Here is a 23,988-nt window from a genome sequence, read left to right as displayed (position 1 = left end):
CGATGCCCACACCAATCCAAAGCAAACCGGGCACTGTCCACTCCTCCGCAGCGCTGGCGTCAACTCCCTCGTGGCAATTATCAGACGAATGCAGCGACCAAGTCAAGTGCCCCACAAGCTTATTGGCATTTTAGCATCCAAGAGGTTTTATTTTCTGGTTTTTGTTTTGTTTTTGTTTTTGTATTTATATTTTCTATGTGCATATCGTTTAAAAAAAGAAAAGCAAAACCAGCAAATGAACTGAATGCGTGGTCGTTTGAATTGTCTTTGGTGCCATGTGTTGGCCCGGCCTGGCCTGGCCGCTCGCTCGCTCGCTCGTTCGAGTTGTGGCTAAAAATACCCTGACTTTCGGGGTATGCCATGGACCATTAGGGTGGGGGGCCGCTCTATCTCGGGGTAGAGTTCTTTACTATTAATGAGTTGTAGAACCAGGAATTGGTTTGATGAAGGGCTTGGGTAGAAGAGCATTGAAGAGTATTCCCAATGTGTTCAACTTATCTCACAGCTTTCCCACATTCCTTGCACCTACTCCTCCTCCTCCTCCTTCTGTAGAGTATTTAAATTTCATCATGCTTTAAACAGCAATTTCTAATTTATGGTTTTCATGTATTACACATTTTATTATTATATTTCTCTTCTTTCCGCTCTTCCCCTCTTCTTGGCGTGCAAGCTTCGTTCCCATTTTTATTTTTTGTTTTTTTTTTTTTTTTGGGCTTTAGGCCAGGCCGAGACGCTGGCTTAATCGTTGCTGTTGTGGTTGTGGTTGTTGTTGTTGCTTCTTTTTCAAGGCAACAACATGACGATGACTTCATCTTCTTTACTCCCATACATATGTACATACGTCGTTGTCGTTGTCGCCGTCTGCATGGTTTTTGTTTTTAATGAGTTCTGTGAATTGTGTGTTGGTGTAGCATTGTTGTAGGTGTACCGATGGTTGGTGTATGTTTTTCAACGCTAAACAATGATTTTAAAGTATTGTTGAGGGTGTAGATTGGTGCCGTTGACGCTGTACTATGTTGTTGGTGTGTGTTTTTTGTTGTGGTCTGGGTTCTAACGTGTTGGTGTGTTTCTTTGTGGTATGCGTTGCTTTTGGTGAATGTTTTTCGAGGGTTTTCTTTAATGTTGGTGTATGTTTTTCGAGGGTGTAGCATAGGTGTTGGTGTAATTACGTATGCTGTTAAAGGTGTGAATTGGTGTTGGACTGTTGTTAAAAGTGTTGATGTATTCTTTTCTTATGTTGTTGTGACTGTCTTCTCATGTTGGTTTGTCGTTGGTGTCTTTTTATTGGTGTGTTTTGGTATAGGTTTGTTGTTGTTGATGATGACCACACCATCATTGTTGTTGTGCTTTTTTTATGGTTGGTGTGGATTGTTCAGAGTGTTTGTTGCTGTGCAGCTTTCGTCGTTCCTTTGCTTACTTGCTACACACTTCCCCGTCCCCCTGCATCAACAACAATGATAATGATGATAATGGGCCATGATGATGGAAGCATTGGCCTTGTTTTCTGAATGTTGTTGGTGTTTCCTGTGCGATATGTGTGTCACATCATCATCATTATCCGCACAGAAGAAATTGTCGGATGAGGAGAAGCGTAAAAGTTTATGCAAAGTGTTGAGTAATCCTCCACATCAGCGTCATCGTCATCGTCATCGTCATGGTCAACATCCCCCCCTTCATCATAATCATCAAGCGCTGCTGTCAGGCGCTTTCAATAATACATTTGTATACCATACCCGGGATCCAGGAGTGACACCTCGACCACGACCTGTGGTCTGATGGTGACATCAAATTGATTATTGTATGCCTTTTCCCCATCACTCACTCACCCGCTCCCTCCACTCTAATTCTCTTTCTCTGTCTCTGTCTCTGTCTTGTTTGTTGTTTTATTGTTCAAGTCCATGCCGGAAATGTTTCCCGAGTGCCGACACCATCCCCAACAATGAACAGCGCAGCAAAGACCCAACCCAAACCCAAAACCATATACCAAAAAAACAAAAAAAATTACAGTGAAACGCTGCATAGCTGGAAGTGAAGGCTTCTCTGTATCTCTGGAATCATGGGGTGGACCTTTCACTGTATCTTTCCCCCTTTCGGCACAGTCTGTATGTTGGCCCCCCACCCTGTTTTTTGGTAGTTTGTTTTTGGGTCAGCTAAAAGCAGAAAACCAACATTTGTTGGGCGCTTGGGTTTCGATCAAGTTTCCGCATACAATATGTAAAATATTTGCTTTGTTGCACACGTACACCGAGTATGAGTACGAGTATTCTCTGGAGAAGGCATTTGGCCAGCATTTCGCTTCAAAGAACAGGTTGTGTGTGTGTGTGTGTGTGTGTGTGTGTGTGTGCCTGAAAGATCTGTATCTCCTCCACTGCGGACTTTTCTATGCGTCTGTGAATTCGGTGTGGTCCATGGACTTTTATGGGGAGCACTGATATTGTGTTGTGTAGGTGAGTGAGGAAGTGAGGTCAGAATGGAGTCTGGAAGTGAAAGTCTCTGTTCTGTTTAGCATCTGCTTCAAGAATAATAATAATGATATTCGAGTGTCTTTGGGCTATAATTTTTTGTATGGGTACAAAAACCAACTATGAATAATACATAAATACCATACGCGGATGGGAACACTCGGAACCCTTGGGAAATGCCATTTTTGTGCACAAAGAACTCGTCTAATGGCGAGGAGTGACGCAGCGTCATGTGGCGCGACTCCCACTGCTGCATCGTTGATGATTGACCGTTATTGATTAACGGTTTTGTAATTAATGGCAGCTTTTAATTTACCGTTGCAGCAGCTGCGAAACAATGCAACAATGTGAGACGGGACAGCAGCGAGAGACGAAGCAGCAGCAGCAGCGAACCCAAGCAGTGCGTTCAGCATACACCACCAGCAGCAGCAACAGCAGCAGCAGAAGAACCCCCCGCCACCATCCTCAGAGCGGACTGCCTAGCGCGGACTGCAACGCCAACGCCAACGTCAACGCCCACGCCAGCGACCACGCCTACGCTTACGTTTGCTGAGGCAGCAGCAGCAGCAGCAGGGTACAGAGACGGAGAGAGCAAGCTGACAAGGAGAGCGACAGACTGACACGCGGCAGAGTGAGAACGAGAGTGAAAGAGTCACGGGAGAGAGCGTCGTGTAGGTAGGCCAAGGCCATGCCCAGCACAGCCGGCAGCGCCGCCAGCGTCGGAGCTTTGATCAACAGCGCCGGCAGCAGCGCCAGCGTCATGGGCATCGGTGCGGGCGGCGGCAGTGGCGTGGGCGCAGGTGTGGCTGCTGCTGCCGCTGCCGAGGTGGGCGCTGGCGCCGCAGCTGCCGCTTCGGCAGGCACCATGATAGCGCAGAGCACGGCGGGTACGAGCGCCGCCAGCGGCACGATCACGTGGGATAACAACGGCACCCTGCGCTCCATCAATCCGGGCGACTGGTCCATCGAGCAGTGCCTCAACTGGCAGCAGCCGCATCATCTCTACTTTCAGCTCGGCTGGGCCTTCCTGTTCCTGGCCTTCCTCGCCCCCCACGGCCCCTTCGGCTCGCTGTGGATGCGTGCGATGCTGCTCATCGGCTGCATTATGATGGGCATGTACGGCTACCTGGTGGAGTGTACCCCGGATGTGGTGCTCTGGTCGGGCCTTGGCATCGGCGTCAATTTCATCTATCTTATTGTGGTGCTCTGTCGCCTGCGACCCGTACGCTTTGAGCAGGAGATTGAGGCGGTAAGTCCACACCATGCCAATATACTCGCATATATTTTCTTGTCTGACTTCCAAAAAGTAGGCTATGTATAAGTGGGAGCAGCAACGGCATTGCTTAACTTTCGAGACCACTCTCACAGATTTGGCTCTCTCTTTTCCCTCTCTCTGGCTACTTTGTTGGCACAGCCTAAAAGCATGCAATAAAATTCTTGAGGTGAACCGAAAGCTGACTAAAATAACTTTTGAAAAGAATTGGTTACCTATTGGTTAATATTTTGACCGATCTACGGATATTTTCTTTGGTTTACAATAATCTCGCCGCCCCCAGAAACCCATCGAAGGCAAAACAATTATCTCTTTAATTTAAGCACACATTCAAGTGGTTTGAATATTTATTATTGATTTTTTACTATTATTTTTGTTGTTGTTCGGTTTTCACTCTTTTTTGGTGTTTTTGTTTTGTTTTGTTTTTTTTTTTTTCTTTTTATTTGTGGTTTTTGTTTTTTTTATTTTATGTTTAATTTAAAAACTATTATTCACTATGTATTTGTTTGCTTTCTCAATTAAGCAGATAAATATTGTAGGTTCGATGAATTAATAAATAACCAAAAAAAAAGAGATATAAACGGAAATGTGATGGAAAAAAAACCGATTGCTTTCGGCATAATTAATTATTAATAGGCTATTAATTAATAACTGTGTGTGTGTTTGTTTATTTTCTACGCGGCTATCGACTAAATGTTTTGTGAATGTGTGTGTGTGTGTGTGTGTGTGTGTGGGTGGGTTTTTTTGGGGGCGGGGCGGGTTGGGTTGAGTGGGGTTGGTTGGTGGGGCTTGGTGGGGTTTGGGGGTGAGTTTATATCACAGGAAAATCAGATTGGGAAATCGCAGAAAATACTCGTTTTGTGTTTTGTGCGTTTCAAGAAATTATTTTGTGTGGATGGCAAATGATTTTTGAATATGGAATTTAATTTATCGTTGAACATTATTTAAATACAATCGAGAGAGTGCGTAGCGTGGCGTGACGTGGCGTGGCGTGGCGTGTTGTGGTCGTGCGCTTTGTGATTTGTATGAAATTTTAGACTCTAAGATTAATTTATAAATTCTTGGATGCCGCCAGAACAGATGATATTCCGGCGCTGAACGCTCGCTCCTTCCTCTCGCCAGACTCTCTCTCTATTCAGAGTGGGCGCTGTGCTGTGCCCTAGCTAAGATGTATTTTCGATGCCAGAAAATACAATTGCAGACACGTGGACAGCATGACGGTCATGTTGCCAATGGCAATGGTCATGTGGATGCGACGGAAGCCCTTGTGGATGCGCTGGTAGTGCGGACAGTCGATCAGGTCGCCCTGGACAAGGCTGCCCACCTCCTGGCCACTACCGATGGCGCCCTCGATCTTGTACTTCTCGTGCATCAGCTTGAGCATCGGCGGCACCAGATACAGTCGCACCACCACCTCAATGCCCGCCGCCAGAGCCAGCGATCCGACCTGGATGCCCGACGCGGTCGTCCAGCCGCTGAGGAAGTACTTTGCATAGGTCACCAGCATCGTGAGGCTGAGCATGGCGTTGAAGGCAAAGTACCGGGGGAACAGTATCTGCTGGCACTGCCCGAAGATGTGGCGCGGCAGGGAGAAGTACAGCGAGAGTCCTGCGCGAGAAAAAGAGAGGATTGGGGATTAATTACACGAGTTCCATGCGGGGAATGCACAATGGGGATTACGATTTGTCGATGGATGGAATGCTGTCAGATGGATGGATATGGATGGAATCCCCTTGAGCCTGGAGAGCGGCAGATTCGTCCAGTGGAGACGACGACACTTACCCGAGACGAATGTCATCCAGATCTGCGAACCAAAGTGAGTGGCGAATGCCCCCAGATAGACGAGGTTCGGCAGGGTCCCACCTCCGCCACCTTCTCCGCCTCTGGCTGGGCTGCTGCTGCTGCTCAGAGTTCTCGTCGTTGTTGTTGTTGTTGTTGGTGTCGTTGCGGGGCTACCCTCGATCAGGTCGCGACCGACAGTCATCAGCACAAAGGCCAAGATGCAGACGGCTATCAAGTGTGCTGGCTGTGTGGTACGTGTCAGTATTCTGTGCGGATAAAAGAAGATCGAAATAAAGAGTTAGTTAACCCGCAAAAGCAGTTATCAATTTGATGATTAATCGATGGAATATATACTGTTCGTGTTCGAGTGCTTTGATCTATCTAATCTGAATAAGTTATAGCCATATAGCATTGCAATCCAGAGTCCGCTGTTGCTGCTGCTGCTGCCTCACACGAGTAGTGCAGTCCAAACTCCAAACCCTCGAACCAGGCTGTTGTAACTCTTTTGGCCGACACGACATTTGCTTATGTCACAGACTGTACGTAAGGGCGGGAAGAATGCACTCACTCCACTCTCTTGACAAGAATATCCAACGTTTCTCTCTCTCTGTCTCTCTCTGGTTACGTGACGTATACACACACACGTGGCCCTCACGATTAGATTCGCATGCAGCGAACTTTCGCAGAAGCGAGCGAGCGAGAGAGAGAGCGCACGATCCGATCCGATCCGATCGCACGCTAATAAATTATTTCTGTCTGTCTGTTGCTCTTGCGTGTGTACGTCCAAGTATGTGTGTGTGTGTGTGTGTCTGTGTCTACGCATTTGTTGCGTCTCCCTTCCCTTTCCTCTTCGGTGGGTGCACATTTTTGCATACATATGTATGTATGTATATTCGCGCTTTTATTTCTGCTGTTGGCTGTGCTCTGCTTCTGCGGCGAATATAGAGCTAGAGCTAGAGTGGCGTACGTGCGAAAACGCATGCAACCGAATAATGAACATTTTTTCCACTTCCCCTCAACCAAAGGCCCCCCCCTCCACAACACAACAACCATGGTGGGTCGGGGGGAGGGAACGGGACAGAGTAGAAGCCAGAACTAAAGCAGCAAATTGCCAATCTACATAACCGTAGATAATTGTGCACTTGCACCTTTAAGGCGAATTCAGAGAACGGAGCGAATTCAGAGAATCAGCTGTGCGCGCCGTCCAGCTGATAAAAATCCAGAAACAGAAGCATGCGGAGAGGATGGCAGGAAGGGGGAACGTGACTGACTCAGCAACAGAGAAAGAGAATGAGAGAGGAGCCGACGGACTACGAAGACGACGACGATCCAGTAGCACCTTCCCTCTCTCTCTCTCTCTGGCACTGCTGTGACGTCGCCACAGAAATCAGACTTTGATCTAGCGGAGGGAGGAATGGGAGGCGAGGCAAATGCTGCTGGGGGAACTCGGGAACTCTGTTGACGCTGACGCCAAAGCGTCGCACTTTGTCCCATGCAGCATTTCATTGTCAAGGGGAGAGGGAGGGAACTCTATTGACACTTGGTTTCGTCAGGGATCCCCGCCAGCAGACAAGCTTTGGAGCACCCCCTCACGCTCTGAAGAGCTGACTCAACGGTCAAGGCTATACGCTCCGATGGTATTTTATCGTATCTATAAATATGTACCCTTGCTCGTATTCTTTAATTATATTTAGTAATACTTTTTGATAGGAAAGCCCGCCCGCCGTGTGTCTTCCCCCAAGTGAATCACCTGCATGAACTGGTTTTTTTTTTTCGTTGTGGGGTAGAAATTGGAGGTTTAATTGGGCTAGGTTATGGGCGTGTTTTCGGCCTTATCAGTGGGACCCCTTTATGCGCTTCATAAGGCAGTTCTAATGGGATTGAATATCAAATCCGCCTTTCTTTACGCATTGAATATCGTCTGGCGGGGGTCTAGCTTTCAGCTGCTTGCATAAAGGTAGTGTGGTGGCCAGACAACAACAGCTGACAACAGCTCATACAGTATATGCACATACGTATAAATTCCAAAAGCACTCGGTGAAAATAATGAATTGTCGTGATCGAGCGATCGGTGATCGGCCGGCATGATCCATTACCGTGCAAGCGAATGATAAGAGGGATGCCTGCTGCCTGCTGCTGCCCGTTGCCTGCCTGCTGATAATTTCCATTTTTCTACTGGAATTTTTTTTGTCACATGGTGCAATGATGATAGATGGATGGGTGTGTGCTCGTTTGTGCTATTTCAGGGGGCTCGTTAATATGCATGATGGGTATGATGGGGGAAGGTACTCACGTGTAGAGGCGACTCTCCTGCAGCTGGGCAACCAGACAGGCGATCCTATCCGATACCTTGCGGGTCATTTGGGTGCCAATGGCGAGGGCATCATCCATGGAGGGTTCCATCGAGCTGAGCTTTCGTTGCTGCTCTGCTTTCAGCTGAGAAATGTCCTCCACCTGTTGCTGTGGCTGCTGCTGCTGCTGCTGCAGTTTGCGGAATCGTCCGCACATTTTTGGAATTTTGAAGATCTCACTGTTGTTGTTGCTGCTGCTGTTTTCCATGCTGCTGTCCTTTGGGCTGTGGGTCTCTGTTAATGTCAGGTTCTCTGCCGCTGTCACAGCCACTGCTGCAGCGCTGCTTGTAACTGTTTCTGCTGTTTCTGGATCTGTGGCCTCCGGCTCTGTATCAACCATTTGCGCTGCCTCTGCTGAGACCAGCTGCATGGAGGTGCTATCGGTGCCGCTATCTTCGCTGTCGCTGTAATTATTGCTGCCGCTGCCGCTGCTGCTGCTGCTGCTCAGCTCCAGCTCTTCCAGGTATTGCTCCTGCTGATGGTGCTTCTGTCGCAGCTGCTGCTGCTCCTTCTTCTGCTGCTGCTTCTCTCGCTTGCGCATCGTGTATTTCACGCTCTTGACGGCGCGCGAGGGCAGCCCGAAGGCCATGTACCGTTCAATCTGCTGCTCGCCTTTTTCAATGCCCGAATTATGGCACATTTTTGCATTGATTTCTTTCTCTCAACGTAAGTTAACCGTTAGTTCTTTGCACACTCTCTCTCTCGTTCTCGTTCTCTTTCTGTCTCTTTCTGTATTTCGGAAGCACTTTTTCGCACAATCAAAAAAATTAACTGTTTTTTAGTTCGAAATTTACGTGGTGGTTAGTCGAGGTACCGCGGGGGCTGGGAGGGTGAGTGAGTGTGTGACCAAAGGGGGAGTGTGAGTGTGTGGTTGGTTGGTTGGTTGGTTGGTTGGGTGACGGCAGGCGACGACGTCCACGCGCGTTGAGGTGTGAATGGGGCCGACAGCCATGGCATAAGGTTTTATATACGACGGGGGCTGCCTGACGTTGCCGTTGCTGTCGCCGTCGCTGTCGCTGCCGCTTCGGTTCTTTGCGACGTCGCTGCTTCCTTCTCTGCAGCGCGCTCTCTTGAAAACGATCTCTCGCTCTCTCTCCGTCTGCGCTTAAACGGGATTAATTACGAGAGAGTGTGGGAGAGAGCCGCCGCCTCACAGAGAGTGGCGAGACGCTCTCCCATTCTCTTTCTCTCCTTCTTTTGCAGTTCCCTTATCACCTGCAGAATCTCAATTAGCGGCTTCTGTCACGCTGTTGCTGCGATCGTTTTGGTATTCGCGTTTTTGGCTCCCGATCCGAATCCGAACCCGCCCCCCATATAAGCACCTGACAAATGGGACCCTGCGCTTTAATGAGCGCCACATGTGAATAGTTTTTGTGGCTTAACCTTCATCCCCCAACCAGCCCCATCCCACTTGTTGCTCTTCCTCTTGTTCTCCATTTCCCAGCTCTCAGTGCTCACTTCTGTGCGCTGCTGCCCCGTCTCTGACGTTTTTTGTAGCTTTCCGTCCGTCTGGGCTTTGGAATTTCTACTACAAAAAACAACATTAAAATTCACAAAAAATTCATTGATTCAGAATTTCACACAGACGTCACAGAGAGAGAGAGAGCGCATGGGCTACCAAATCGAAGGGGGCGAGGGGATCTCTTTTGGGGACCCCATAACCCAAACACCCAATCTGCAATCCAAATCCCCGAATGAGTCGTCCATCGAATTCGATGAATCGAATTCGCGCACTTTGGCGTCGTCGGTGATTTTTTCGGGGAATCTTTATCTCTGGCGGATGTTTCTGTATTCGATTTTTGCTACCGATCTACCAGAAAATCCTATCCCTTTCTCTAAATCTCATTAGCACGAATACTAACGTTAGCATTTTTATTTGCTTTTACTTAGTTTTTAGATAAATTCACGAAAATCAACAGCATTGAAGGGCTCTCTTACGTTTCGTTTGAGGATCGTTTCAAAGGTGCCTTATATCATCTCTCAAAAACATCTTTGAATTTCTAGTGGGAAGTGAAGTATTTTCAAAGCTTTACCAATTGTTTGAGATGATCATTTAAGGTTTAAATATTACGAGTTGATTTCTTGGAAATTTCATACATTTTTCATATGAAAGATCACTTGGAAACATTTATGTATTTCCATTTATTATTAGATCCCCTACTTCCATCTTCTATTTTATCTTGCAGTATTTTAACACTTTAAAAACTCTGATGATCTTTGATCTTTATCGAAACTATAACCAATATTTTTTGAAGCATTTGTTCAACTGACTGACTAACTGCCTGACTGACTGACTGATTGATTCGTCGGCCATTTTTCTGAATTTTGTTCGGCACGTGCCCCACATGACAAGAGAACTGATCTCTCGCATAGATATATCGATATCGAGGGAACTTTCTATATAGTATCTTCTCATCCGCTGATCGACGGGCTGCCTGCCCACGGCCCACAAACTGCTCATTATCTAATTACGGTGGCGGGTCTCCCACACTCCACACTTCACTCTTTCCCGCTTCCCATCCGATCCGATACGATCCGTGCAGCTCTGGAGCTCTGGCCTGGCCGGACGTGGATCTTTCCACAGACGATCAATCGATGGATCCGTTTATGGCGATAGGGACTCCTTTTTCTGCATACAAATGCTTCAATTAGTTTCGTTATGGCAGGCCTGATATTCTCTCTCTTTCTCCAATCAATCGAACCGATCCGATCCGATCATCGTGACCATTATAATTGCATTTTAATAATTCCATGGGGGCTCTCCCTATTGATTCTCTATTCACTCGATTTTATGCCCGCTCATCGTTGCTAAGGAAGATTCGCTGGGGACTTTGGTTCTTTGAATTTTTGGAGACGCAATACCCTCGGAAGGGTGTCGTGTCCCGTCCATCCATCCATCCACTGATTGACCATGATTGCTGGATAGCTGCCTGGCAGCGTAATCAATGCCGTGGCTGACCTTTAATCAGTTTGTTTATTTGGCAACTTTCTGTTTTGTTTATTTTTAATTTTTTTTTCGCGAAGAACCGACCCGTGGGGGCGATACACCGATCCCCTATGGACTTTGATCTCTGACTTTGATGCTTAAAATTCTGGCAGGGCAGTCGGTTGTAGGTTGTTGTTAGTGAATCATTTGAAATCATTTGCTTACTCATTTGCTTCTTCGGGAGGAGTTTATGAATGGGGAGAGGGGGGGCCTCTTATCAAAATTTGATTTTTAATAGCGTATTTCATTTGAATTTGTTTTTGTTAGGGGGTTTGACCCTAGAAGACACGTCCTAAAAATATAATTGGCTTTTTAGAAGATCTGAAATTGTATACCAAATATTATAGAAATTGGATCTGTTATGAATTGATCATAGGTACAATGGATCTCTACAGTTCTACCAAAAAGATTCTAGTTCCCTCTTTAACCTTTTTCGGTACGTTCGTAAAATGTAAGGGCAGATCTCCTGTTTGTTCTTTGTGCTTTCGATCCTCGAACATTGATCTTGATCGTTGAATATTATCAGATTTCGATTTAATTTTGCGCTTATCTCTCGTTCATATTTTGTATTTTGACAATGGGACGCGATGGTACATACGTAGGCCAAAACACGTCTGGTTGATTTTTGTTTTCAATTTTTTGTTTTTTTTTTTTTTGGCATTCACTTTGGGGCTGTGGCAAATTCCACTTGATTGCCGCAAATGCGGACGTGCCGCTTGGCTTTCACGTCACATGCGTGTGTTATGATCGGTGGGCGAGGAGAAAAGTGGAGCGTACAGGGTACATGGGGGGGGGGGCATAGAAATGGTTTTCTTTTAGCACCTGACGCATTCATCGTCTCGCGATGTCGCGTCGGTCGTCAGGCGGTGCCCGAATTCTGATGAAAGATGTCGTTCCTTGCGTCAGCATCAAGCATCTAGCATCATCATCTTCGGATCAGCTGTCTGTCCATCATATGGCAGTGATCCAAACAGAGATCTCCATTCCAGAGGGTACGCATGTCTTTGGTCACGATCCCCCCAAAATCCCACACAAAGTCTTCGCTCAATCAGTGCCAAAAAAAAAAAAAATTAAATGCAAACAAAATGTAATCACCATGGAGGTAGGAAAATAACCCACGTGAGGCGGTGTCTGCCTCAAAGAGAGTCATGTGAATCGCACACAGAGTCGGGAATCATCATCGATTATTGACAATAGAATTCGATTAGCACTAAACAATGAAAAAAACAAGCAACAAACAACAGCCAAAAGGCAGGAGTTCGATTTCAAATGGTAGCTACTATTTCACCATGAGGCGGCAATAGTGACGATCCCACTGGCTAGAGGATCGGCTGATTAGATGGTGGCGGCTAGTGGGGCGACTGGTGGGGCGCCAGCCCGCTGTCCAGAGGCGCAATGATAAGGCTGTGGGCAGAGTGGAGTGTGGCAGAGTGCGAAGTGAAGTGCAAGGGTGCAGTTCCTCTTATCAGCAGGACAAGATGGTTGTTGTTTACGACGATCCACAGTTTTTACGGCCTGCACTGGAAACCTCCCATAGATACTACCTTTGCCAATTCTGAGCATTGGCCATGCGGCGGATCGTGTGCACTTATCGATTTGTCCTCACTCTCTGTCACGGCCTCTCTCTCTCTCAATTATTGGCTAAGAGAGCGGCGGCTCTCTTTGCGCTTATTTTGTGCCAAGGCATTCGATGGTAAAAATAGATATCTATGTACTGGTAGGTGACGTTACTCCTTTCATTTGCTCTAAACTAGTTACGTCACACCCCCCTTTGGCGCTTGCTTATCAGCTAAATACACACACACACACATACACAGCACACTGCTTGCATGCTGTCGCACATAACAGGTTCAATGGCTCTTGAATGCTTTTCTGCGCTCGGCTCAGCCCTCTGGATCGATCTGCTGCTGCTGCTGCTGTTCCAGCCGCTGCCTCTGCTGGTGCTTTTGCTGCTGCTGCGCTGCTTCTTTTAGTTCTGCTGCGCTTCTGTTTCCTCTGCTGCTGCTGCACCTCTTTTACTGCAGAACTGCTCCTTCTTCTGCTGCTGCTGCTGCTGCGCTTTCACAAACACATGAAACGACTGATCTATGGTGGGATCAGTCTCTCTTCTGTTTAATCGGGCAGGTCAGTTTTCAGTTCTCAAAGCTCAAAGCTGAGAGCTAGAAAACGTACTTTGTTGTCTCGATCATCGCCCAAGGAAATACATGCGTTAAACACGTTCTGACATTTGATGGAAATTCCACAGGCTAATAAAATGCATTCAAAGAGCACAGTGCAACGAAGGAAAAACCCCTGTGATTGGACTGCTTCTTGGGCTTATGTATCTACTGCTTGCTAGTCAGTCTTGTCTACTGCTTACCTGACTCAACCACTGATGCAGTAGATCACCGACAGCTTCTTTTTCATAAAGCTACTGCTTCCTTGATGGAAATACTGCTTCGTAAAGAGTTTTTTCTTCTTAAATGTTGATATATAAAGAGTGTTTTCCATTATGATTTATACGATATCTGCTTGGGAATGCTGCCTGCCCCCTATATCTCTACAGTATTTATGGGTCAGCCTGCGCTCTCCTTTCGCTATCACTCCCTGGATTTATGGCGCCTGGAAGTGCGGATCGGTTCCGCAATGCTCTCGAAGTGGAGCGGAGAGCATTATCTGTCATAAAGATCATTCAGATCATGCAATCCATCATGCTCATCCCACCCCCATTTTGATGCCTCAAATTGGTCCAGTGGTAGCCGTATTATCATTATGTGGTGTACGCATTATTATTATTTATTTTTTGTGTTCTGTTTGGAATTCTCGTCGCATTCATTGATTTCAATTCGCAAATTGCGGAGCGGCTCAACGGAATTGCACTTTGTTTCCCACACAAAAAGGAACGACAATAATCGTATGGGCATCGCTCATCTGTATCTGTATCTCTGTATCTGTATCTCTATTCCAGTCCAGCAGTTCATCTTCATCAAGAGACCCGCTAATCTGCCAGTGCCTCCTCCTATTTCCAGTGCTTCGTTCCGTTTTGTGCCTCCTCCTACTCCACGCTTACAATATTCTTTACCCTTTCAGAAGGGGTATTCTAATTTTGGATAATCTGTTGGTGTTCCTCATTGGATAATCTCTCAGTTACCCTCAAGATTGAGGCACTGTAGCATCTATTAGTTGGATATTTATTACCGCTACAAACTCCTCAATATGTCCCTCAAGTTTCGTGGCAATCGAATGACAAAAGTGCATCCGCTACAACCAAAAATTTCTTATAATTAAATCGATGCATTCTGCTATAGATTTCTGGCTTTGAGCCGTTGATCTTTCGTTTTGCAAGGGTATCCCGTTCGTGTGTGTAGCCTTTGCGGATCTTTGTATTTGGAGCCGCCGTCTGGCGGCTCAGAGCTCCGCCTGGGCTTTTGGCGTACGTGACTTTGGCATCTGCGGCAATGTCCGCGACGACCGACGACTGCCGGCTCTCGACTGCTGTGGCGACTGTTGCAAATCGAAACGAATCGCTGGATTCGCCCCATGGAGTGGATGCCGCATGCGGCACAGAGCGGCGGTGGCGGAGGCGGTGGCGGTGGAGCAGGAGAAGCCGCCAAACCTGCCCGTCGTCGGATTTACAATTTGTCTGCTCTGCCGCTCGGGCTAAACTTTTTTGATTATTTTATTTATTTATTTTGCCATGCTCGTTAATGTTTAATGTTATTGCCGCCACAAAACAGGCAAAAAGTGGAAGGAAAATCCACATAAAACAAAGCAACGTTGTGGAAACACCCTACGATTGCATTCACATCAAATTCCTTAGCACTTCTTTACAGCATTACTTTTTCTGCTTTTTGGATCGTTATATTGCTTAAATTTGCAAGAATTTCCTACCTTAAAAATGATCAAACAAAATAAATGGAGAAGCAGGCATGGAAAGTGTATTTATCCCTGAATATAACAATCTGATATGCCCAAAAGTACAGCTCCCTAATCTCTAATTCCCATACTTTCCTGCATGTAATTCGCGTCATGCAGCAGAGCCCATCGGTCACTCGACAAGCCGCCCATGTGCTCCGTATTTAGGGCAGAGCATTCGTGGGGCCAAAACTGCTTGCGTTTCATGCAATGCGATCTGCTGCTGCTGCTGTTGCTGCTGCTGTTGCCACTTGCTGGTTGGTGTGCCTCCATACGATGCCGATTGAGGGGCACCCTGGGGCGTCTGTCTAACGGCTGCGTCAGCAACATTTTCGCATGGCAACACCCGATCGTTTGGGCCATGTGATTTGCTGATCACGGATCGCGGATCGCTGTTTGCTGTTCGCTTGGCTTGTGGCCCATTTCGCTGTGTGTGCGTGGGGGGTTGGGGGGGACGACTATTACAGACGACTGCCCCCGAAAAATAAACTGGTCGAAACGTCATCTAGCTGTGAGCGCCTGCACTCCCGCAGAGCGTCTGCTTCTATCTTGTTGTACTTGACGATTAGCAGGGCGCGAATCGGAGCCAAAACGAATGTCAACAGTCGAGTCGTTTAGTGGAAAAATATTTACTAATTTCTACAAATTGTTTTTGTTTTTGTCGCGAGGGAGCACCCCTGGCAACAGATGAGGCAACCCCCCAACTAACTTCTGGCGGATCAATGATCTCTCTCCACTCTCTCTGGGGCTGCTCCTACTTTTGCCGAGCGAGGGGCTCGACCTGGAATGTAGTTAATTTTTGTAAGCACAGATGTGGAAACAGCCCCATTAAATATACGGAATACTTACACTGTACTGCCCATCCAATGATCGTGGGGGGAAAGGTGTACGATGACTAATACGAATGCCATTATGAATAATCATCTGCGCTCAAGCCCAGAGTGAAAGGGCTTCCAACCAGAACTTAAACCCGTCAAAAGCGAAAGTAAACCTACAGATGAAACGATCTTCCATTAGATTCGATCTGACTTAATCGCACAGATCAAGGGCAGATCTTTCCTTGGCAGCCAACAGCCTAGGCTAAGTTCCATCTTTGATAGAATATATCTGATAATTTTGCTTGTATTTCAGGTGTACATGGCCCTGTTCCAGCCGCTGCATGTGACGCGACATCAGTTCAAAAAGGTGCTTAACTGCATGAAGGTGATACGTGCCCTGAAGTACCAGGAGGTCTATGCCCAGGAGAAGGTCACCAAGGTCGATAGCCTGTCGCTGGTGCTGAGTGGCAAGTGAGTAACCACAAATGATTCAAGCAACAATAAATACAGAACATGCTACATTTATTCCCATTTTCACACCCTAAAGGCTGGTCGTCTCGCAGCATCAGAGGGCATTGCATATTGTGTTTCCCCATCAGTTCCTAGACTCGCCGGAATGGTTTGGCGTCTCGACCGATGACTACTTTCAGGTATACACACACAGATACAAATAATATACGTTCAAATAAAGGCATGTGGCATATCTAATTGATATTTGGCAGGTCTCCATTATGGCCATGGAGGAGTCCCGTGTTCTCATCTGGCATCGCGACAAGCTTAAATTGTCAATTATGGCCGAGCCCTTTTTGCAGACCGTCTTTGATCATATACTGGGTCGGGATGTCGTAAAGAAACTCATGCAGGTCACACAGGTCTGGGTTCTCCCCACCCCCGTAGGTGCAGTAGCCAATAAATGATTCGTTTCTTTTGATTTGGTTGTAGGTGAGCGAATCGATAGCCAGCAATGGCTTCCTGCCATCTGGGGGCTATGCGGAGGATGCCGAGGATAAGCCGATGCTCATACTAAAGAAGAGCGTGGATGTGGGCCATGGACTGACGGCGCTAATTAATCGACAGCTGCAGGGTGAGTCTCTTCTCCTTCTCTCGCCCACCATCTCTCTCTCTCTCTCTCTCTCTCTGTCTGTCACTCTGTCTCTCTAGCTGTCGTCCTATTTCATTCAGTCTTCATTTTTTCACCTCACAAACTCTCTCCCTCTCTCTCTACCTCCTCCTCTACCACTACCTCTCTGTCTCTCTCTCTCTCTCTATATCTCCGGCTCTCTGTTTGCACGCATTCTGCTTGTAACGGGGCTTTTGCATGGCTTAACCTCACTTTTGGCTAGAACCTAACCTCACATTTGGAACCCAACCAACCTAACCTAACCTCAAAGTACGATTTACAAGTAGTTTGATTTATTCGTTAAGTTAAGTTATTAATATTGATTTTTGTACGTTTCTGTTTATTGTTCCGTTTATTTTTTCTTTTGTTTTTTTTTTTACCTATTTGCAAAAACAAAACAAAAAACAACAAAAAAAACTCTAATTTTAGAAGAGCATGTTCCCTTACTTGGTCGCACGTACAAACAACAACTGCAACAGCAACTGCAACAAGAACAACTGCAACTGCAACACCAACTGCAAATGCAACTGCAACTGCGAGAAGCGCCACGAGTGCACGAGTCCTCCGCCTCCGCCCCCTCGAACAACAACGATCAAAGTGCTTTGTAAAATGAACGGGGCAAATGAATGAAGAAATGCTGCTACAACGATGCTACTCGCTACTCGCTCCACCACTTGCCATACCAACAGAACAGCTCACCTCTGACCCAACAACAATCAGTCACCACAACACAGACACACACACGCAATCGCTGAAAGCAGGAGTCCACCCACCCAATAGCAGCCGGCAGCAGCAGCAGCAGCAGCATCCTCCACAGTCCATCAGTTCATCATCCACTCCAATCATCAACCCGATCCGATCGCAGAGAGAGCCAACGCCAACTCCAGCGCCTAATCAGCACATCATCCAGAAGCAATCATCGCATCGCATCGCATCTCATAGAATCTAGCACACACACGCTCCTCTTAACGCCCACCCCCCCTCCACGTCTAACCAGATCTAATCACTCTAATAGCATTACGATATGTACTCTACATTGTTTGTATAACCCGAACGAGAAACCCAAACCCAATATCCAAACAAATTGCCAGGCACCACTCGAATTTCACAGTCTAAACAAAATCTCACTTATCACTCGCCCGACCGCCCGCCCACTCCCGCACACCAGCACAAAAAATATTCCACAGAAGTACGGAAATTTCTTATTGAAGTCCATCGATCAGAGCCGCTAATGAAAGATCACAGAGAAGGCAGCGCAGCGCAGCGCAGCTCTGAATTGAATTGAATTGAATCAGAGGAATTTGTTGAAGTTAATTCAAATCCTTGAATGTCTCACGTCTGCTCTTATGAGTTGTAGTCAAACCAGATATGAGCATGAGATAGATAGACTCGACTGATCATGATCAAACGTCCACATACTTGAGGTTGATTCGATTATGAATACATACATATGTATCTATTGTACGCTCGTATGGTAGTTTGTAGTTTAAATGTTTGTTTGACTCTCACACATGATCCTATGACAGATGATCTTGTAGCGTGTCGAGATCTGAAGTTGATAGACATTTGTGACTATTTGTGATCATGAGCACAGATTTGAATTAGATTAAGATACTTGACTGCAATTAAAGAGATTGTTCATCATAGATTAGACATTTAGTGTAGATTATGTTCTGTTTTAGCACGAGAATATCAATCACAGAAGATTCTCCAACCGAATCTCTCATAGATTGTGTCAATCGGTAGTTAATTCCCAGCTTCTTCAATATCCTTAAATAGAAAACGATCGAAGATTGTGCCACCAGCAGAGACACAAACATTGAACATAAAGCAGCTACAAGATCCTTGACATAAGTATGATCATCGATTCAGTTGCTCGAAAGACAACAAGCAACTGGTTTGAGAACAGCTCTCGAATGCAGCGATTGAAGAACGATTCAACGTTCGATACGGGTGATGGAGGGGTCGATCGAGTGACAAGTGATGATCAATGATCAACGATCGATGTTGAATGATAAATGATTAAATGATCTTTAAAAACCCAAGTGAAGATCAGTTCTCTGAATGAATTTTGTTATCTAATATACTTTCTATCCATTTGTTTGACATTAACACATTTATAATATTATTAATATATATTATTTTTGTTTTGTTTTGTTTGTACTCTCCACATTTATGTTGATTTGCATACAAATTGAGCGCGAAAACTAATTAGAATTAATATTGAATAATAATATTTAGTACTGTGTAAGCAATACACCTAGGCACCTACATAAGTCTCTGTACATACATAACCCATACATGCAATATAGTACATACCATATACATATACATATACATACACATACATATACTATACATATGTACATATGAACTGCTGTGTATAATCACCCTGCTCCAAGTCCCACACGATACCCACAACAAATAATTATTTGTATAACGAAAGGAATCAATGTGAATGTGTAAACAAGCCAAAAACGAAAGCAAATAAATAACTAAAAAATCATATTATATATCAAGAGAAGAACATCCTCACTCGTATCGGATATATGTATCTATCAGATATATATTTATATATATTCCAATTGAATGGGGAGGCACGCGCTCTGCCACTGGCGACTGTCGGCCATTTGGCATCATTAACATTATTTTGGCATTGATTTGTTTTTTATTTTAATAACAAAAATATTTTCTATTTAATTAAACAATTTTGCTATTGTCGCGATCTCCGCGCCGACTGTTGATTGCGATCTTTTGCCGACTGTCTGTCTGTCTCTCTATCTATCTATCTTTGTGTTGTGCCGATCCGATGATCGGGGGCGGCACAGCGGTTGGGTTCTCGCACACACTCTGTAAACACATCGATAGCTTGGGCTGTCGATCCGATCATTTCCGCCCCATTTGTAAGCCCCGTGTATCAATAATAATAATAGCGCAATTAGCACCAATATTAATGTGTCTTGGAGACAACAGCTCTACAAAAATAAGCAGTAATAATAGTTTGGGGGTAGCCAAGGAGTAATCAAAATTAAAATTCGAACCATCAAATAAATATGACTAAGCGCTCAACCAAATGGGGGCTATAATACCTGAGAATGATAGTCTTATCTTATGTAGCCGGAGTACCTATTAGAAATAAGCTAAGGAATAGAGCTGCCTGGAAATCCATAGACGATACGGGTGATTAATTCATGAATAGCGATCTACAATTAAGTTCAGAGACAGATTGTACCGAAATAGCATTCGATTGGAGGCTCTGAAAATAGCACGCACGATTAGCGGGCGTGACACACTTCCCCCATAGAAGACTAGTCGTAATTTGTATCTGGATCTACCATAGCGTACGTCGTACTTCCTCTCACTCTCTGTTACCCACTCTGCTTTTCTCCCAACTCACTCAAATGATTTTCACAATTTCCCCCAACCCCGCTACCCTATTTAAAAAAGACAAGCCAACATATATTGTAATCTGTATGTTTGATTTGTGATGAAATTTATGTATTTGATTTTCTATTTTTTCGGTGAACTATAATTTTGTTGTACGATATGTCCAAAATATGAACAAACAAAAATAAAAACAACTCTCGATCATAAACGTTAATCAACAAAAACAACAAAACTACAACTCCAACTACAAACCAACCAACCAACCAATCAACCAACCAACCAACCAATCAACACCTACTGTACCAATCCTACAAACACCAACAAATAAAAAAACAACAACCACCAAACAATCGATTAATAATCGATTAACTGTTGTGTGTGGTGTTAACGGTGTATCAGCCCTGCCCAGGATATCGAAGTATTACGATTGCGGTAAGTCCCAACCATAAACTCCAACTTCAACTCCAACAAAGAATCAGATCAGAAATGAAATCAATGAAAAGATGCTTTAGCCGTCAGCGTATGTATGCTCCTAGTCTGTGTGTCTCTCTCTCTCTCATATTCTGTCTGTGTTACCGTTACCGTTACCATTACCGTTACCGTTTGTAGTGTGACCGTTTGTGTGTCTGTTTTTAATAGTTTTTACGTTTTTGTAAGCTTTTTAGAGTTATATTCTATGCATGCCTGCCCTGCCTTTTTGTTTAATCAACAAAAACAAAAAAAGCGTTTCCATATTCGTTAGCCCCCGCCGCCCGCCCGCCCCCTCTCAAAATGCCGATAAACTCTTTTGCTACACGCCGTCTCTTCAAAAAGAACTTTTTAAGAACTTAACATTTGGGAATCCATTGAGAAATAATAAACAAACTCTTTTCTTCTCTTTTGTTTCTTTCTATTTCTGTATCTGTTTTTTTAATTTTCGATTTTAGCTGGTGATCCAAACTCCTGGCGCCTGGGACGGATCGATGAGACTGACCACGAGACGGCCGTGTGAGAGGATGATCAGCGCAATGGAGGAGCGAAATGTTTAGACTTGTGTTTTTGAGTATTATTAGATGTATATTTTAGGTAATACTGAGAGAGCCCCCGCTGCTAATGGTAACCGCAGAAAAGCAACCAAAAAACAAAAGAAACCAAAACCAAAAAAAATTACAATATTTCTAAGGAAACCAAATGCCATTGCGTCGTTAAACAGATACAGATAAAGATACAGATATATATATATATATATGTATATATATATATATTGTACGATAAACTATCAATTTCGTTATGGGTATTTCTATGGCAATGCGAGTGTGTGAGTGTGTGATGCCATGCCACTGATATGCATATGTTTAATTTTCATCAAATTTCATTTCAATGTCAATGAGCTTTAATAATTGATTAAGTCCTTCAATCAGTTGATTTTCTATGAACATCGAATTTAAATGGATTTTGTATTGGTCAAAACGATATATTTATTTTGATTATTTTTGTATTTTAAATATATTTTACGTACGTTGGCATCCATGGCATTTGAATTGGAATATTTTTAGTTTCACAGCATGGCACTGCTTTCAGTGTTTCAGAAATACCCATAGCCAATACCACAAAATGGAAATGCGCGAAAGTATATTTATAAATTAAATTTAGTCTAGTTGCAAATTGTATTACGCTATAACTATGGATAATAAGGGTTGGACGAGCGAACAGAGAGAAACAAGAGAGAAGTGGACAAACGACCGTGGTATGAAACGGCAATGACGCGGTACGGAACGGCAACGGAACGAAATGATTATTAATTAAATAAAGAAGAAAATGTATTTTTTTATTACCCTAAAGTTAAGAAAATTACTAACAAACAAACAAAAAATGGTTAAAAAATGGTTACAAAACAATTAAAAAAATGCAAAAATGAAAGTAAACCCAAAAAAAAAAAAATTAAGTGTACAATATACAACAAACAAAAAAACATACTAAATATAGGAACATACACACAGAAACATACATACAAAACATACACATATGAATACGTAGCTATAAGAATGATATTGTTTTGTGTGGCTAACTATTCCCCATCCAGAAAATACGATACCAGACGATGGCTTAAGAATAGAATTCCATTCCATTCAAACACACAATCACAACGGACACAGTGCAGGTACAGTCTGTGCTGTACTCCAGTCATCCAGTTCCCGCCTAAATTGTCATATGGAATCATTTACAAATAATAAATTTCCGGATACGAGTTGCTGCAGAAACAGAAGATCAACAGCGATCCCCAAGCCTTAGGACAGTACTTGCTCGTAGTGGGCCAGTGCATTTATACCCGTACTCAAAAAGAGTTAAGACCCCCTAAAGTATATATATATATCTTATTCGGCATCGGCAGCCGAGTCTATGTGTGTCTGTCTGTCTGTCCGACTGTCTGTCTGGTTGTCTGTCTGTCTGTCTGTCCGTCATGATGAGCGCCTAGATCTCAGAGATTATAAGAGCTAGAGAAGCCAAAATTTGTTTCCAGACTCATGAGATATCACACTGCTACAAGTATATTTCAAAATTTCATTAAACATCAAATTACTGACTGAGTACGGGTATAAAAGTAGAGTCGCGTCCAAAGAAGCGACTCACACGTTCCTTCTCGTTTCTTTTTTGTTTGGTGCTGCATGAAAATGCCTACCCCCAAACCCATACATACATATATTCATACATATATTCATACATATATTCCCCATATCACTAGTCGTCCCACCACCCTAGAAAAAAATGAAAGAAAAACGGGCAAAGCTAAAAGAAATACCCGGTACTAAAAGACGGACAGAAGGAATAGTTTCTGAACCCATTAGGTATATACCAAATGCTTGATCAATCCAAGTACCGGGTACCATGTGTGCCTCGCTATATTTTTGTAGTATACATAGCTGATGAACCCCCCGCCCCGCCCCGTTGGGTTATTGATGGTCAAAAAAGTGAATAATTTTCGTTAGCTAGTTAGGGATCAATATCAATGGATATATAAACTGAGAGTTAGCCCTGAAAACTTCCTTTAAATTTGGAATTTTTTTTTTCAAGGCATACAAATATGGAATTTGGTTTCATTCCCACACAGTATTCGAGTATTCCCTCCCATAGATTGCATTCTATTTGTATTGTATCGATCCCAACGTCTACTGTCTCTCATGTAAGATCCACATTAAGCGAAAAAGCATAAGAGTACCGAAGATAAAAGCAAACAAAACAAACAGTTCAATGTATCTCGTACCTTGGAGCATAATTAAAAACTTAATTAAAATGAAAATAAAATGAAAATAAAAATAAAACATAAACATAAGTTTACCGACAGCTAAACGCTCATAGCACAAATATTTATCTATTATCTTAACTAACTCTGCGGGGTGTTTGCCAGTGGGTAAGTTTCGTGGCCAGTTAATGTTCATGGACATCTAATCGGATATGGACAACAGCATTATCCAGTCATAGCTGCATAATTAGCTAGAAATTTTACCCAACCTTAGAGGGATGCTAAAAACGGAAGCCAAGTGATGTTCAGTCTCCTTTGCTCTGCTCTCTGCTGGAACAGCAGGCAGCAGAATTGCAATTAATGCATGCAAGTAGTAGCCACAGATCCGGGGGACAAACAACTTTGACAACGACATTGTCCTGGAGTTAGCCGTTGGGGCCACAGGCGACCAAACTCTCTCTCTCGCTCGCGCTCCCTCGAAAAGTTGAACAAACGACATTTTTAATATTTGATGTGGCTTTGCTGTATGCGGTGGTGCCATCCAGCGGGTTATCTATCTATATGCAGGGTGGGCTGGTGGGTTTGTTGCAACTTTTCCTTTATACCCATTAAGGCGGTACTTTTGGCCGCTAAAAAGGTTTTATTTTACTTAGTTCCGTATTCACTTGGCATATATGTATATATGTACATCTAAA

The 23,988-nt window shown here is 44.3% G+C and overlaps 2 protein-coding genes across 5 annotated transcripts; one reads left to right on the top strand and one right to left on the bottom strand.

The window, feature by feature from the left end:
- Nucleotides 1–2,966: 2,966 nt before the first annotated feature.
- Nucleotides 2,967–21,924, top strand: LOC111065034 (blood vessel epicardial substance). Of its 3 annotated transcripts, XM_022352988.2 has the most exons (7): nucleotides 2,967–3,711; nucleotides 15,880–16,037; nucleotides 16,114–16,216; nucleotides 16,289–16,438; nucleotides 16,509–16,650; nucleotides 20,473–20,505; nucleotides 21,000–21,924. In XM_022352988.2, the coding sequence occupies exons 1-7, from the start codon at nucleotides 3,151–3,153 to the stop codon at nucleotides 21,062–21,064; spliced, it is 1,212 nt and encodes a 403-aa protein (XP_022208680.1). In that variant the 5' UTR covers nucleotides 2,967–3,150; the 3' UTR covers nucleotides 21,065–21,924. The 3 variants fall into 3 exon arrangements, with proteins under 3 accessions (XP_022208680.1, XP_022208681.1, XP_022208679.2); XM_022352989.2 differs by lacking the exon at nucleotides 20,473–20,505; XM_022352987.2 differs by lacking the exons at nucleotides 20,473–20,505; nucleotides 21,000–21,924 and adding an exon at nucleotides 17,116–19,193.
- Nucleotides 4,639–8,752, bottom strand: LOC111065028 (transmembrane protein 205). 2 transcript variants are annotated; one of them, XM_022352975.2, is made up of 3 exons: nucleotides 7,811–8,752; nucleotides 5,518–5,783; nucleotides 4,639–5,343 (listed from the first exon to the last, which is right to left on the bottom strand). In XM_022352975.2, exons 1-3 carry the CDS (start codon nucleotides 8,506–8,508, stop codon nucleotides 4,895–4,897), a joined length of 1,413 nt encoding a protein of 470 aa, XP_022208667.2. In that variant the 5' UTR covers nucleotides 8,509–8,752; the 3' UTR covers nucleotides 4,639–4,894. The 2 variants fall into 2 exon arrangements, with proteins under 2 accessions (XP_022208667.2, XP_022208668.1); XM_022352976.2 differs by lacking the exon at nucleotides 7,811–8,752 and adding an exon at nucleotides 5,872–5,978.
- Nucleotides 21,925–23,988: the final 2,064 nt, after the last annotated feature.

Source organism: Drosophila obscura, unplaced genomic scaffold (genome assembly GCF_018151105.1).
Source record: "Drosophila obscura isolate BZ-5 IFL unplaced genomic scaffold, ASM1815110v1 contig_73, whole genome shotgun sequence".
Taxonomy (NCBI): Eukaryota; Metazoa; Arthropoda; class Insecta; order Diptera; family Drosophilidae; genus Drosophila; species Drosophila obscura.
The sequence above is the reverse complement of the archived record's forward strand: the minus strand, read 5'-3'. Positions and strand labels throughout refer to the sequence as shown.